Here is a 15354-nt window from a genome sequence, read left to right as displayed (position 1 = left end):
CCCTCTTCCCCCATCCCTCTCTACCGCCATCCCCCTCTCTCTCTCTCTCTCCCTCCCTCTCTCTCCCCCTCCCTCTCTCCCCCTCCCTCTCTCCCCCTCCCTCTCTCCCCATCCCTCTCTCTCCCCCTCCCTCTCTCTCCCCATCCCTCTCTCTCCCTCTTCCCCCATCCCTCTCTACCGCCATCCCCCTCTCTCTCTCTCCCCATCCCTCTCTCTCCCCATCCCTCTCTCTCCCCATCCCTCTCTCTCCCCCTCCCTCTCTCTCCCCCTCCCTCTCTCTCCCCCTCCCTCTCTCTCCCCATCCCTCTCTCTCCCTCTCCCCCATCCCTCTCTACCTCCATTCCCCTCTCTCTCTCCCCATCCCTCCCTCCCTCTCCCCCATCCCTCTCTACCGCCATCCCCCTCTCTCTCTCTCCATCCCCCTCTCCCCATCCCTCTCTTCCCCATCCCTTTCTACCGCCATCCCCCTCTATCTCTCCCCATCCCTCTCTCTCCCCCCATCCCCCTCTCCCCATCCCGCTCTCCCCCTCCCGCTCTCCCCCCCCCCCTCCCCCATCTCTCCCTCTCCCAGGCCAGGCTATGGGTGGTACTATCAGTGCAGTAGCCTCCATAGTGGACTTGGCAGCAGCTAAAGATGTGACTGACAGTGCTCTAGCTTACTTCCTGACGGCTGACGTCTTCATCCTTCTCTGCATCATCATGTACCTGCTGCTGCCCAAACTGGCTTACTCACGGTACAAACACACACACACACAAGCACGCACGCACGCACAGCAATAACACTCTCACTCTCACCATATCAATCAAATGTATTTATAAAGCCCTTTCTACATCAGCCGATGTCACACAAAGCTATACAGAAACCCCAAACAGCAAGCAATGCAGATGTAGAAGCACGGTGGCTAGGAAAAACTCCCTAGAAAGGCCCAAACCTAGGAAGAAACCTAGAGAGGAACCAGGCTCTGATGGGTGGCCAATCCTCTTCTGGTTGGGCAGGGTGGAGATTATAACAGAACATGGCCAAGATGTTCAAATGTTCATAAATGACCAGCAGGGTCAAATAATAATAATCACAGTGGTTGTCGAGGGTGCAACAGGTCAGCACCTCAGGAGTAAATGTCAGTTGGCTTTTCATAGCCGATCATTCAGAGGTCGAGACAACAGGTGCGGTAGAGAGAGAGAATCCAAAACAAGGTTTCCATAGCCACAGGCAGAACAGTTGAAACTGGAGCAGCAGCAGGAGGACTGGGGTCGACTGGGGACAGCGGGTGGACTGGGGACAGCGGGAGGACTGGGGTGGACTGGGGACAGCAGGTGGACTGGGGACAGCGGGTGGACTGGGGACAGCAGGTGGACTAATATAGACTGTACAACAATGTGCATGCACATGTATCAAAGAGGCTGAGTGAGATGTGGGGAGAGATGAGGAACTGTAGCGAGACTGAGTTTTGTCCTGTTGTGGTCAGGCAAACCACAGTTAAATGAAACTAGTCTCCTCTCCCGAAACCAAGGAAACAAGCATTATTGATACTGAGAATAACATAAACGCTTCCCAGTGTCTGTTTCTTAAAAACCTTTTGATATGAGCCTTTGTCAAAAAACCTTCTCACAGACGGCTCCTTTGACTCAAAAGGCATCAATATCAACAACACGTTATCAGTAGAGACAAAGGAGAGGTGCTGTTTGTTCAGGTTATCGGTGTGATAAACCTGGAGGAGCTCTTAGATTACGAGGTGCAATATTACAGAGAACAAACAGCAGTTGATGCTGGACAGTAAACACGGCCAAAAAAGCATTTTTCTGGGGAAAACTATTCCAGAACTAAACCAGGAAGTGTTTTGAACAAAAGCTTGTTGGACATAGTTTACTATTCAGCATTGTAATACATTACAAGTGCTAAAGATCAATGACTTCTAACTAAATGACTTAATTACATAGAGAGACAACATATTATAGACCTTTATAATATTACATTATAAAGGCTTATATGTAGTTATAACAAGTTATAAAGCATATACCTACAGGTGTTACCAATGTTATTGCATAGATGATACATGATTTAAATGTTGCATACCGGGGATGTCGATTTAAGGCAGCCCCCTCCACACCTCTCTGATTCAGAGGGGTTTGGGTTTAAATGCGGAAGACACATTTCAGTTGAATGCATTCAGTTGTACAACTGACTAGGTATCCCCCCTTTCCCCTACTGAAACGGTTTCCCTTCCTCAGGCACTACATGCTGGCAGCAGAGTATAACAGGTCAGAGTCTCTACCAGAGCCCCGTGGTGAGCCGGACGGCCAGGAGGGGGCGCCAGCCAGCACAGTCTCCTCCGTGTCCATCCCTCCTCTAAAACCCATCCTTCAGAAGACATGGCTCCTGGGTCTCTGTGTCTTCTACGTCTTCTTCATCTCTATAATGGTGTTCCCTGCCGTCTCCTCTGGGATCCAGGTAGAAGGACTAAGATGTCTCCTTACTAACAATGACAGTTCTGAGGGGGGTAAACAGAGCTGCTAGTTTACAACGCAAACTGAATTCTAAGACAATAGTCAACTTGGGAACTTAAGTTATCTTATCTTTTATGTTATATTATCTTATTTTGTCTTCTCTTCTCAGTCTGTTAACCAGGACAGCATGTTGTCTTCTCTTCTCAGTCTGTTAACCAGGACGGAATGTTGTCTTCTCTTCTCAGTCTGTTAACCAGAACAGCATGTTGTCTTCTCAGTCTGTTAACCAGGACAACATGTTGTCTTCTCAGTCTGTTAACCAGGACAGCATGTTGTCTTTTCTTCTCAGTCTGTTAACCAGGACAGCATGTTGTCTTCTCTTCTCAGTCTGTTAACCAGGACAACATGTGGTCTTCTCAGTCTGTTAACCAGGACAGCATGTTGTCTTCTCTTCTCAGTCTGTTAACCAGGACAACATGTGGTCTTCTCAGTCTGTTAACCAGGACAACATGTGGTCTTCTCAGTCTGTTAACCAGGACAGCATGTTGTCTTCTCTTCTCAGTCTGTTAACCAGGACGGCATGTTGTCTTCTCAGTCTGTTAACCAGGACAGCATGTTGTCTTCTCAGTCTGTTAACCAGGACGGAATGTTGTCTTCTCTTCTCAGTCTGTTAACCAGGACGGCATGTTGTCTTCTCAGTCTGTTAACCAGGACAACATGTGGTCTTCTCAGTCTGTTAACCAGGACAACATGTGGTCTTCTCAGTCTGTTAACCAGGACAGCATGTTGTCTTCTCTTCTCAGTCTGTTAACCAGGACAGCATGTTGTCTTCTCTTCTCAGTCTGTTAACCAGGACAGCATGTTGTCTTCTCTTCTCAGTCTGTTAACCAGGACGGCATGTTGTCTTCTCAGTCTGTTAACCAGGACAACATGTGGTCTTCTCAGTCTGTTAACCAGGACGGCATGTTGTCTTCTCAGTCTGTTAACCAGGACGGCATGTTGTCTTCTCTTCTCAGTCTGTTAACCAGGACGGCATGTTGTCTTCTCAGTCTGTTAACCAGGACAACATGTGGTCTTCTCAGTCTGTTAACCAGGACAGCATGTTGTCTTCTCAGTCTGTTAACCAGGACAGCATGTTGTCTTGTCTGTCTGTTAACCAGGACAGCATGTTGTCTTCTCAGTCTGTTAACCAGGACAGCATGTTGTCTTCTCAGTCTGTTAACCAGGACAGCATGTTCTCTTCTCAGTCTGTTAACCAGGACAGCATGTTGTCTTCTCTTCAGTCTGTTAACCAGGACAGCATGTTGTCTTCTCTTCTGTCTCTTAACCAGGACAGCATGTTGTCTTCTCTTCAGTCTGTTACCCAGGACGGCATGTTGTCTTTTCTTCAGTCTGTTAACCAGGACGGCATGTTGTCTTCTCTTCTGTCTGTTAACCAGGACGGCATGTTGTCTTCTCTTCTGTCTGTTAACCAGGACGGCATGTTGTCTTCTCAGTCTGTTAACCAGGACGGCATGTTGTCTTCTCTGTCTGTTAACCAGGACAGCATGTTGTCTTCTCTGTCTGTTAACCAGGACAGCATGTTGTCTTCTCTGTCTGTTAACCAGGACGGCATGTTGTCTTCTCTTCTCAGTCTGTTAACCAGGACAGCATGTTGTCTTCTCTTCTCAGTCTGTTAACCAGGACAGCATGTTGTCTTCTCTTCAGTCTGTTAACCAGGACAACATGTTGTCTTCTCTTCAGTCTGTTAACCAGGACAGCATGTTGTCTTCTCAGTCTGTTAACCAGGACGGCATGTTGTCTTCTCAGTCTGTTAACCAGGACGGCATGTTGTCTTCTCAGTCTGTTAACCAGGACGGCATGTTGTCTTCTCAGTCTGTTAACCAGGACAACATGTTGTCTTCTCAGTCTGTTAACCAGGACGGCATGTTGTCTTCTCAGTCTGTTAACCAGGACGGCATGTTGTCTTCTCTTCTCAGTCTGTTAACCAGGACAGCATGTTGTCTTCTCTTCTCAGTCTGTTAACCAGGACAGCATGTTGTCTTCTCTTCTCAGTCTGTTAACCAGGACAGCATGTTGTCTTCTCAGTCTGTTAACCAGGACGGCATGTTGTCTTCTCTTCTCAGTCTGTTAACCAGGACAGCATGTTGTCTTCTCTTCTCAGTCTGTTAACCAGGACAGCATGTTGTCTTCTCAGTCTGTTAACCAGGACAGCATGTTGTCTTCTCAGTCTGTTAACCAGGACAGCATGTTGTCTTCTCTGTCTGTTAACCAGGACAGCATGTTGTCTTCTCAGTCTGTTAACCAGGACGGCATGTTGTCTTCTCTTCTCAGTCTGTTAACCAGGACAGCATGTTGTCTTCTCTTCTCAGTCTGTTAACCAGGACAGCATGTTGTCTTCTCAGTCTGTTAACCAGGACAACATGTTGTCTTCTCTTCTCAGTCTGTTAACCAGGACAACATGTTGTCTTCTCTTCTCAGTCTGTTAACCAGGACAGCATGTTGTCTTCTCCTCAGTCTGTTAACCAGGACAGCATGTTGTCTTCTCTTCAGTCTGTTAACCAGGACAGCATGTTGTCTTCTCCTCAGTCTGTTAACCAGGACAGCATGTTGTCTTCTCCTCAGTCTGTTAACCAGGACAGCATGTTGTCTTCTCAGTCTGTTAACCAGGACAGCATGTTGTCTTCTCTTCTCAGTCTGTTAACCAGGACGGCATGTTGTCTTCTCTTCTCAGTCTGTTAACCAGGACAGCATGTTGTCTTCTCTTCTCAGTCTGTTAACCAGGACAGCATGTTGTCTTCTCTTCTCAGTCTGTTAACCAGGACAGCATGTTGTCTTCTCCTCAGTCTGTTAACCAGGACAGCATGTTGTCTTCTCTTCTCAGTCTGTTAACCAGGACAGCATGTTGTCTTCTCTTCTCAGTCTGTTAACCAGGACAGCATGTTGTCTTCTCAGTCTGTTAACCAGGACAGCATGTTGTCTTCTCAGTCTGTTAACCAGGACAGCATGTTGTCTTCTCTGTCTGTTAACCAGGACAGCATGTTGTCTTCTCAGTCTGTTAACCAGGACGGCATGTTGTCTTCTCTTCTCTGTCTGTTAACCAGGACAGCATGTTGTCTTCTCAGTCTGTTAACCAGGACAGCATGTTGTCTTCTCTGTCTGTTAACCAGGACAGCATGTTGTCTTCTCTGTCTGTTAACCAGGACAACATGTTGTCTTCTCAGTCTGTTAACCAGGACAACATGTTGTCTTCTCTTCTCAGTCTGTTAACCAGGACAGCATGTTGTCTTCTCCTCAGTCTGTTAACCAGGACAGCATGTTGTCTTCTCTTCAGTCTGTTAACCAGGACAGCATGTTGTCTTCTCTTCAGTCTGTTAACCAGGACAGCATGTTGTCTTCTCTTCAGTCTGTTAACCAGGACAGCATGTTGTCTTCTCTTCAGTCTGTTAACCAGGACAGCATGTTGTCTTCTCTTCAGTCTGTTAACCAGGACAGCATGTTGTCTTCTCAGTCTGTTAACCAGGACAGCATGTTGTCTTCTCTTCAGTCTGTTAACCAGGACAGCATGTTGTCTTCTCAGTCTGTTAACCAGGACAGCATGTTGTCTTCTCTTCTCAGTCTGTTAACCAGGACGGCATGTTGTCTTCTCTTCTCAGTCTGTTAACCAGGACAGCATGTTGTCTTCTCTTCAGTCTGTTAACCAGGACAGCATGTTGTCTTCTCTTCTCAGTCTGTTAACCAGGACGGCATGTTTTCTTCTCTTCTCAGTCTGTTAACCAGGACAGCATGTTGTCTTCTCTTCTCAGTCTGTTAACCAGGACGGCATGTTGTCTTCTCTTCTCAGTCTGTTAACCAGGACAGCATGTTGTCTTCTCTTCAGTCTGTTAACCAGGACAGCATGTTGTCTTCTCTTCAGTCTGTTAACCAGGACAGCATGTTGTCTTCTCTTCAGTCTGTTAACCAGGACAGCATGTTGTCTTCTCTTCAGTCTGTTAACCAGGACAGCATGTTGTCTTCTCTTCTCAGTCTGTTAACCAGGACGGCATGTTTTCTTCTCTTCTCAGTCTGTTAACCAGGACAACATGTGGTCTTCTCAGTCTGTTAACCAGGACAGCATGTTGTCTTCTCTTCTCAGTCTGTTAACCAGGACGGCATGTTGTCTTCTCTTCTCAGTCTGTTAACCAGGACGGCATGTTGTCTTCTCTTCTCAGTCTGTTAACCAGGACGGCATGTTGTCTTCTCTTCTCAGTCTGTTAACCAGGACGGCATGTTGTCTTCTCTTTTCAGTCTGTTAACCAGGACAGCATGTTGTCTTCTCTTCTCAGTCTGTTAACCAGGACAGCATGTTGTCTTCTCTGTCTGTTAACCAGGACAGCATGTTGTCTTCTCTGTCTGTTAACCAGGACAGCATGTTGTCTTCTCAGTCTGTTAACCAGGACGGCATGTTGTCTTCTCTTCTCAGTCTGTTAACCAGGACAGCATGTTGTCTTCTCCTCAGTCTGTTAACCAGGACAGCATGTTGTCTTCTCTTCTCAGTCTGTTAACCAGGACAGCATGTTGTCTTCTCTTCTCAGTCTGTTAACCAGGACAGCATGTTGTCTTCTCTTCTCAGTCTGTTAACCAGGACAGCATGTTGTCTTCTCTTCTCAGTCTGTTAACCAGGACAGCATGTTGTCTTCTCTCCTCAGTCTGTTAACCAGGACAGCATGTTGTCTTCTCTTCTCAGTCTGTTAACCAGGACAGCATGTTGTCTTCTCTTCTCAGTCTGTTAACCAGGACGGCATGTTGTCTTCTCAGTCTGTTAACCAGGACGGCATGTTGTCTTCTCAGTCTGTTAACCAGGACAGCATGTTGTCTTCTCTTCTCAGTCTGTTAACCAGGACAGCATGTTGTCTTCTCTTCTCAGTCTGTTAACCAGGACAGCATGTTGTCTTCTCTTCTCAGTCTGTTAACCAGGACAGCATGTTGTCTTCTCTCCTCAGTCTGTTAACCAGGACAGCATGTTGTCTTCTCTTCTCAGTCTGTTAACCAGGACAGCATGTTGTCTTCTCTTCTCAGTCTGTTAACCAGAAGAGTGGCAGCCCCTGGACAACAACATACTTCACCCCCATCACTAGGTGAGAATCGGACTGATTCGGCTCTTTATCTTGTCAGTAGGTGTGTAAATCAAATTGTATTTTGTCACATGCGCTGAATTTTATTTTTTTATTTTATTTTTTTATTTAACCTTTATTTAACCAGGTAGGCAAATTGAGAACACGTTCTCATTTACAATTGCGACCTGGCCAAGATAAAGCAAAGCAGTTCGACACATACAACAACACATAGTTACACATGGAGTAAAAACAAACATATAGTCAATAATACAGTGAAAAAAATAAAAAAAATAAGTCTATATACAATGTGAGCAAGTGAGGTGAGATAAGGGAGGTGAAGGCAAACAGATATATGTATAAATAAATAAAAATATAAAAAGGCCATGGAGGCGAAGTGAGTACAACACAGCAAGTAAAATAAAAACTAAAAAAAACACTGGAATGGTTGGTTTGCATTGGAAGAAAGTGCAAAGTAGAGACAGAAATAATGGGGTGCAAAGGAGCAAAATAAATTAATAAATAAATACAGTAGGTAAAGAGGTAGTTGTTTGGGCTAAATTGTAGATGGGTTATGTACAGGTGCAGTAATCTATGAGCTGCTCTGACAGCTGGTGCTTAAAGCTAGTGAGGGAGATAGGTGTTTCCAGTTTCAGAGATTTTTGTAGTTCGTTCCAGTCATTGGCAGCAGAGAACTGGAAGGAGAGGCGTCCAAAGGAAGAATTGGTTTTGGGGGTGACTAGAGAGATATACCTGCTGGAGCGCGTGCTACGGGTAGGTGCTGCTATGGTGACCAGCGAGCTGAGATAAGGGGGGACTTTACCTAGCAGGGTCTTGTAGATGACCTGGAACCAGTGGGTTTGGCGACGAGTATGAAGCGAGGGCCAGCCAACGAGAGTGTACAGGTCGCAGTGGTGGGTAGTATATGGGGCTTTGGTGACAAAACGGATGGCTCTGTGATAGACTGCATCCAATTTATTGAGTAGGGTTTTGGAGGCTATTTTGTAAATGACATCACCGAAGTCGAGGATTGGTAGGATGGTCAGTTTTACAAGGGTATGTTTGGCAGCATGAGTAAAGGATGCTTTGTTGCGGAATAGGAAGCCAATTCTAGATTTGACTTTGGATTGGAGATGTTTGATGTGGGTCTGGAAGGAGAGTTTACAGTCTAACCAGACACCTAGGTATTTGTAGTTGTCCACATATTCTAAGTCAGAGCCGTCCAAAGTAGTGATGTTGGACAGGCGGGCAGGAGCAGGCAGCGATCGGTTGAAGAGCATGCATTTGGTTTTACTTGTATTTAAGAGCAGTTGGAGGCCACGGAAGGAGAGTTGTATGGCATTGAAGCTCGCCTGGAGGGTTGTTAACACAGTGTCAAAAGAAGGGCCAGAAGTATACAGAATAGTGTCGTCTGCGTAGAGGTGGATCAGAGAATCACCAGCAGCAAGAGCGACATCATTGATGTAAACAGAGAAGAGAGTCGGTCCAAGAATTGAACCCTGTGGCACCCCCATAGAGACTGCCAGAGGCCCGGACAACAGACCCTCCGATTTGACACACTGAACTCTATCAGAGAAGTAGTTGGTGAACCAGGCGAGGCAATCATTAGAGAAACCAAGGCTGTCGAGTCTGCCAATGAGGATGTGGTGATTGATAGAGTCAAAAGCCTTGACCAGGTCAATGAATACGGCTGCACAGTATTGTTTCCTATCGATGGCGGTTACGATATCGTTTATGACCTTGAGCGTGGCTGAGGTGCACCCATGACCAGCTCTGAAACCAGATTGCATAGCGGAGAAGGTGTGGTGTGATTCGAAATGGTCGGTAATCTGTTTGTTGACTTGGCTTTCGAAGACCTTAGAAAGGCAGGGTAGGATAGATATAGGTCTGTAGCAGTTAGGGTCAAGGGTGTCCCCCCCTTTGAAGAGGGGGATAACCGCAGCTGCTTTCCAATCTTTGGGGATCTCAGACGACACGAAAGAGAGGTTGAAGAGGCTAGTAATAGGGGTGGCAACAATTTCAGCAGATAGTTTTAGAAAGAAAGGGTCCAGATTATCTAGCCCGGCTGATTTGTAAGGGTCCAGATTTTGCAGCTCATTAAGAACATCAGCTGACTGTATTTGGGAGAAAGAGAAATGGGGAAGGCTTGGGCGAGTAGCAGAGGGGAGGGCAGTGCTGTTGTCCGGGGTAGGGGTAGCCAGGTGGAAAGCATGGCCAGCCGTAGAAAAATGCTTATTGAAATTCTCAATTATAGTGGATTTGTCGGTGGTGACAGTGTTTCCTATCTTCAGGGCGGTTGGAAGCTGGGAGGAGGTGTTCTTATTCTCCATGGACTTTACGGTGTCCCAGAACTTTTTTGAATTTGTGTTGCAGGAAGCAAATTTCTGCTTGAAAAAGCTAGCCTTGGCTGTTCTAACTGCCTGTGTATATTGGTTTCTGGCTTCCCTGAAAAGTTGCATATCACGGGGGCTGTTCGATGCTAATGCAGAACGCCATAGGATGTTTTTCTGTTGGTTAAGGGCAGTCAGGTCAGGAGAGAACCAAGGGCTATATCTGTTCCTGGTTCTAAATTTCTTGAATGGGGCATGCTTATTCAAGATGGTGAGGAAGGCATTTAAAAAAAATGACCAGGCATCCTCTACTGACGGGATGAGATCAATATCCTTCCAGGATACCCCGGCCAGGTCAATTAGGAAGGCCTGCTCGCTGAAGTGTTTCAGGGAGCGTATGACAGTGATGAGTGGAGGTCGTTTGACCGCTGACCCATTACGGATGCAGGCAATGAGGCAGTGATCGCTGAGATCTTGGTTAAAAACAGCAGAGGTGTATTTGGAGGGCAAGTTTGTTAGGATGATATCTATGAGGGTACCCGTGTTTACGGAATACAACAAGTGTAGACCTTACCGTGTAAAATGCTTACTTACAAGCCCTTAACCAACTATGCAGTTTTAAGCAAAATAAGAGGTTAAGAAAATATTTACTAAATAAACTAAAGTTTTAAAAAAAGAATCTAAAACTATCACAATAACGAGGCTATATACAGGGGGTACTGGTACTGAGTCAATGTGCGGGGGTACAGGTTAGTCAAAGTATTTGAGGTCATTTGTACATGTAGGTAGGGGTAAAGTGACTGCATAGATAATAAACAATGAATAGCAGACGCATTAAAAAAAGGGGGCAGTCAATGTGAATAGTCCGGGTGGCCATTTTATTATCTGTTCAGTAGTCTTATGGCTTGGGGGGTAGAAGCTGTTTAGAAGCCTTTTGGACCAAGACTTGGCGCTCCGGTACTGCTTGCCGTGCGGTAGCAGAGAGAACAGTCTATGACTGGAGCGGCAGGAGTCTTTGACAGTTTTTAGGACCTTCCTCTGACACTGCCTGTGACAGAGATCCTGGGTGGCAGGAAGCTTGGGCCCAGTCATGTACTGGGCCGTACACACTACCCTCTGTATCGCCTTGTGGTCGGATGCCGAGCAGTTGCCATACCAGGCGGTGATGCAACAGGTCAGGATGCTCTCGATGGTGCAGCTGTATAACTTTTTGAGGATCTGAGGACCCATGCCAAATCTTTTCAGTCTCCTGAGGGGGAATAGGTTTTGTCATGCCCTCTTCACAGCTGTCTTGGTGTGCTTGGACCATGATAGTTTGTTGATGATGTGGACACCAAGGAACTTGAAGCTCTCGACCTGCTCCACTACAGCCCCGTCGATGTCCACAATCATCTCCTTTGTCTTGATCACGTTCAGGGAGAGGTTGTTGTCCTTGCACCACCTCCTCCCTATAGGATGTCTCATCGTTGTTGGCGATCAGGCCTACCACTGTGTCTTTGGAAAATTAACGATAGTGTCAGAGTCGTGCTTGATCACGCAGTCGTGGGTGAACAGGGAGTAAAGGAAGGGACTAAGCACGCACCCCTGAGGGGCCCCGGTGTTGGGGATCACGTGGCGGATGTGTTGCTACCTACCCTTACGACCTGGGGGCGGCACGTCAGGAAGTCCAGGATACAGTTGCAGAGGGAGGTGTTTAGTCCCAGGGTCCTTAGCTTAGTGATGAGTTTTGAGGGCACTATGGTGTTGAACGCTGAGCTGTAGTCAATGAATAGTATTCTCACATAGGTGTTCCTTTTGTCCAGGTGGGAAAGGGCATAGAGATTGCATCATCTATGGATCTGTTGGGGCGGTATGCAAATTGGAGTGGGTCTAGGGTTTCTGGGATAATGGTGTTGATGTGAGCCATGACCAGCCTTTCAAAGCACTTCATGGCTACAGATGTGAGCGCTACGGGTCGGTAGTCATTTAGGCAGATTACCTTAGTGTTCTTGGACACAGGGACTATGGTGGTCTGCTTGAAACATGTTGGTATTACAGACTCGGGACAGGGAGAGGTTGAAAATGTCAGTGAAGACACTTGCCAGCTAGTCAGCGCATGCTCTGAGTACACGTCCTGGTAATCCGTCTGGCCCTGCGGCCTTGTGAATGTTGACCTGTTTAAAGGTCTTACTCACATCGGCTGCAGAGAGCGTTTTCACACAGTTGTCATGCATGCTTCAGTGTTGCTTGCCTTGAAGCGCACATAGAAGTAATTTAGCTCGTCTCGTAGGCTCGTATCACTGGGAAGCTCATGACTGGGCTTCCCTTTGTAGTCTGTAATAGTTACAGAGGAGGGCGGCTGATCTAGGATCAGTTTTGGCTTTTAGATCATAATGAAATTGATTACATGGACAGGGAAAACCTGATCCTAGATCAACTACTCTGAGACTCTTTATGACCTGATCCTAGATCAACTACTCTGAGACTCTTTATGACCTGATTCTAGATCACCTACTCTGAGACTCTTTATGACCTGATCCTAGATCAACTACTCTGAGACTCTTTATGACCTGATTCTAGATCACCTACTCTGAGACTCTTTATGACCTGATTCTAGATCACCTACTCTGAGACTCTTTATGAATATGGACCATGGGGATAATGAAGTCATTATCTTCTCTCCCAGCTTCTTCCTCTACAACGTGGCTGACTTCTGTGGTCGTCAGGCCACGGCCTGGCTGCAGGTTCCAGGCCCCACCAGTAGAGTCCTCTCTGCCCTGGTCCTCTCCCGGACAGTCCTGGTGCCTCTCCTCATGTTCTGCAACTACCAGGTAAAGAAAAGGAGAGGACGTCCTCAACTCTCATCCTCTAGTGGAAATAAGGAAACGGGTGCTTGGAGGAGCGTCCATTAGCCAGTCTGTCTGTGTTATCAAGCCAACTCATTGTCACTCGTTGTCACTTGGCTAGACAATGACCAGGCAGTCGATCACATCAAAGATTTTTTTACATTTTATTAAAAGACCAGCACTCAGTTGAATATAAGCTTTGTTAAAAAAAACAATTTAAAATGTGTTTAAAATAAATAAATAAAATGTTTTCTTATTGCAATACGTCTTAATAGTTTTTTCAGTAGCACCTTCTATGTAGTACATGTGTATAATGCTTTATAACATCCTTTATAATGCCTTATAATATACTTATGTGTTATGACATTGACTATTAGCTTATTTTTTCCCCCCTGTAACTACCCAAGAGGGCCAGCACTGTTGCAATTGAAGCTTTGGGTTGAGTCCCAAATGGCACCTTATTCCCTATAAATAGTGCACTACTTTTGACCATGGCCTATAGGGCACTAGTGCACTACTTTTGACCATGGCCTATAGGGCACTAGTGCACTACTTTTGACCATGGCCTATAGGGCACTAGTGCACTACTTTTGACCAGGACCCATAGGGACGCTGCCTTCGCTTTCATTTAGTTTGTCTTATAGCAACTTGTCTTTAATAATAATTTTCTGTGTGTAACCTCTAGCCCAGAGACCACCTTCACACGGTCCTCTTCAACCACGACTTCTTCCCTGTCTTCTTCATCTGTCTCCTGGGCATCACCAACGGGTACCTGGGCACCTTGCCCATGATCTACGGACCCAAGGTGGTGCCACGGGACCTGGCGGAGCCCGCAGGCGTGGTGATGAGCTTCTTCCTGACGTTGGGACTGGCTGTGGGATCGGCCTTCTCTGTGTTGATAGTACACTTCATCTGAGGAGGAGGAGACAGGAGGAGGAGACAGGAGGAGAAAGATGGCAAATCCAGGCGGACTTCTCCAACAAGCTTGGTCTCACTGCAGAATCCGACATTTGTTCATAAACGTCAAATTGCAAAGGTTAAGTTTAGGCATTAACTCTGAATGGTTAAAGTTTGGGATTAGGGTTAAAAAAAAAAATACTGGGATTGAACTCATGACCCTCGGTGCCGAAGCTCACGGCATCCGCCCATCCGCCATCCCAGTCCACAGCGGCCTACTTGTGATTGGTTGTTCCACAACGCCCTACACTCACCGTTGTTCCTACTGGCCCGTTTTGAAGTCATCTCCTGACGTCCTGCTTACCTTGGACGGACGTCGAATTTCACAGTGGATCTTGAGCGACCTGGCTGGACTTCTCTGTCCTCATTAGTCCACTGTATCTGAGGAAGAGTAAGGCCCAGATTCAATCAGATAAAGCGAAAGCTGACACCCACGTAAATCTATGGATTGTTTTTATGATTTGACTAAAGGCATTACACAGTTGGTTCAGTTCTCTACATGTTATATTACAAGTCATCTACATTTCCTGTTTTGATAGTTTCATAATAAATGGTTGCAGTCCTTTTGTCAGTTCTTCTCCCTTCCACCCATCACATTGGTTATCATCACAGAGGTTAAGAATGCACTGCCATGTCATGCTTCATGTGTACCCCAGGAGTTGCTGCTGCTTTAGCCGTGGCTAATGGGGATCCTAATAAATATTAGCCACTATCGGCATCCACCGTCAGTTACACTTACATATTTCCACAGAGTTGGGTATAGCTGCCTTTTCCTGTTACGCTCCTTGCCTATGGAATAGCCTGCAGACTAAACTTTAACTTCAGACTCTTGTCCTCCTGTTGCTTATTTTAAATATTTATTGGAGGATTTTTATTTTTGTATTGCTTGTAACTGTTTCGGGTAATGCAGGTTCTTGTGCTGTTAGGGGAATAACCTGTGTAAATGTAATCTGTTGCTGTATTTTATTATGTTATCTGTGATCGTTTTGTTCGTCTTGTGTAGTTTCTTAATCATTGTACCTGAACTGTGTGTGTAAACATGTATACGCAGGGCCCAGCTGTAAAAGAGACCTCGGTCTCAGTCTGTGTTCCTTGTTGAAATAAGGGTATAATAATACATTTATAACTGTCACTGACTTTGGTTTTGGTATTTAAAAGGATACACATTGTGAAAAAAATCTAAAAATAACACAAGTGCATAAAAGAGAATTACGTTCCAATTATACACTCGTTTAACTCGGTTCAGGAAGTCCCCCCATTATGCACAGTGCATGTATCGTTAACAAACCGGAAACAGACACTACCCGTGACCAGGCAAAATCGGTGAGAGGAGCAACCTTCATCAAACCTAAATAATAATCTGTGCTGACAGATTATATTGTCAACAAAACAACATCGGTCATTGTTCAGATGCACGTGTTTTTTAATAAAACATGTATGTTACATTTTCTAACTAATTTTCCTTGGGAAAGCAGATAAAGCACGTGCATTTTGATTTAGCCCTAACAAAACTTTTACATGTAAAATGTGAAAACTGAATCCCAAATCGTTACTCCACATGTTTGCCGTTAGATGTGTGCCTAGTACTCATACATAACAAGTATTGTAACAGATATGGAGACTTTTATGAATATGATTATGACTATTTTGAGTAATTATCGTGATTGGGAAAAAAATTATCTCTTTCCTGCACGCATCCCTCTC

At 45.7% G+C, this 15354-nt stretch overlaps 1 protein-coding gene across 2 annotated transcripts in view; it reads left to right on the top strand.

Annotated features, from left to right (window-relative positions):
* The window catches only part of slc29a3 (solute carrier family 29 member 3), a 32770-nt gene extending 18557 nt beyond the window's left edge, over positions 1-14213 (top strand). Inside the window, exons 7-11 of one of the 2 annotated variants that reach the window (XM_055865248.1) lie at positions 572-734; positions 2230-2449; positions 7504-7562; positions 12534-12678; positions 13379-14213. In XM_055865248.1, the coding sequence (XP_055721223.1) occupies positions 572-734; positions 2230-2449; positions 7504-7562; positions 12534-12678; positions 13379-13609 (818 nt within the window). In that variant the 3' untranslated portion in view covers positions 13610-14213. Of the gene's footprint in view, positions 1-571; positions 735-2229; positions 2450-2690; positions 7563-12533; positions 12679-13378 lie in introns of those variants that run through there. The other variant, XR_008753122.1, reaches the window with a different exon arrangement.
* The last annotated feature ends 1141 nt before the right edge of the window (positions 14214-15354 follow it).

Source organism: Salvelinus fontinalis, chromosome 1, assembly GCF_029448725.1.
Source record: "Salvelinus fontinalis isolate EN_2023a chromosome 1, ASM2944872v1, whole genome shotgun sequence".
Classification (NCBI taxonomy): domain Eukaryota; kingdom Metazoa; phylum Chordata; class Actinopteri; order Salmoniformes; family Salmonidae; genus Salvelinus; species Salvelinus fontinalis.
The sequence above is the reverse complement of the archived record's forward strand: the minus strand, read 5'-3'. Positions and strand labels throughout refer to the sequence as shown.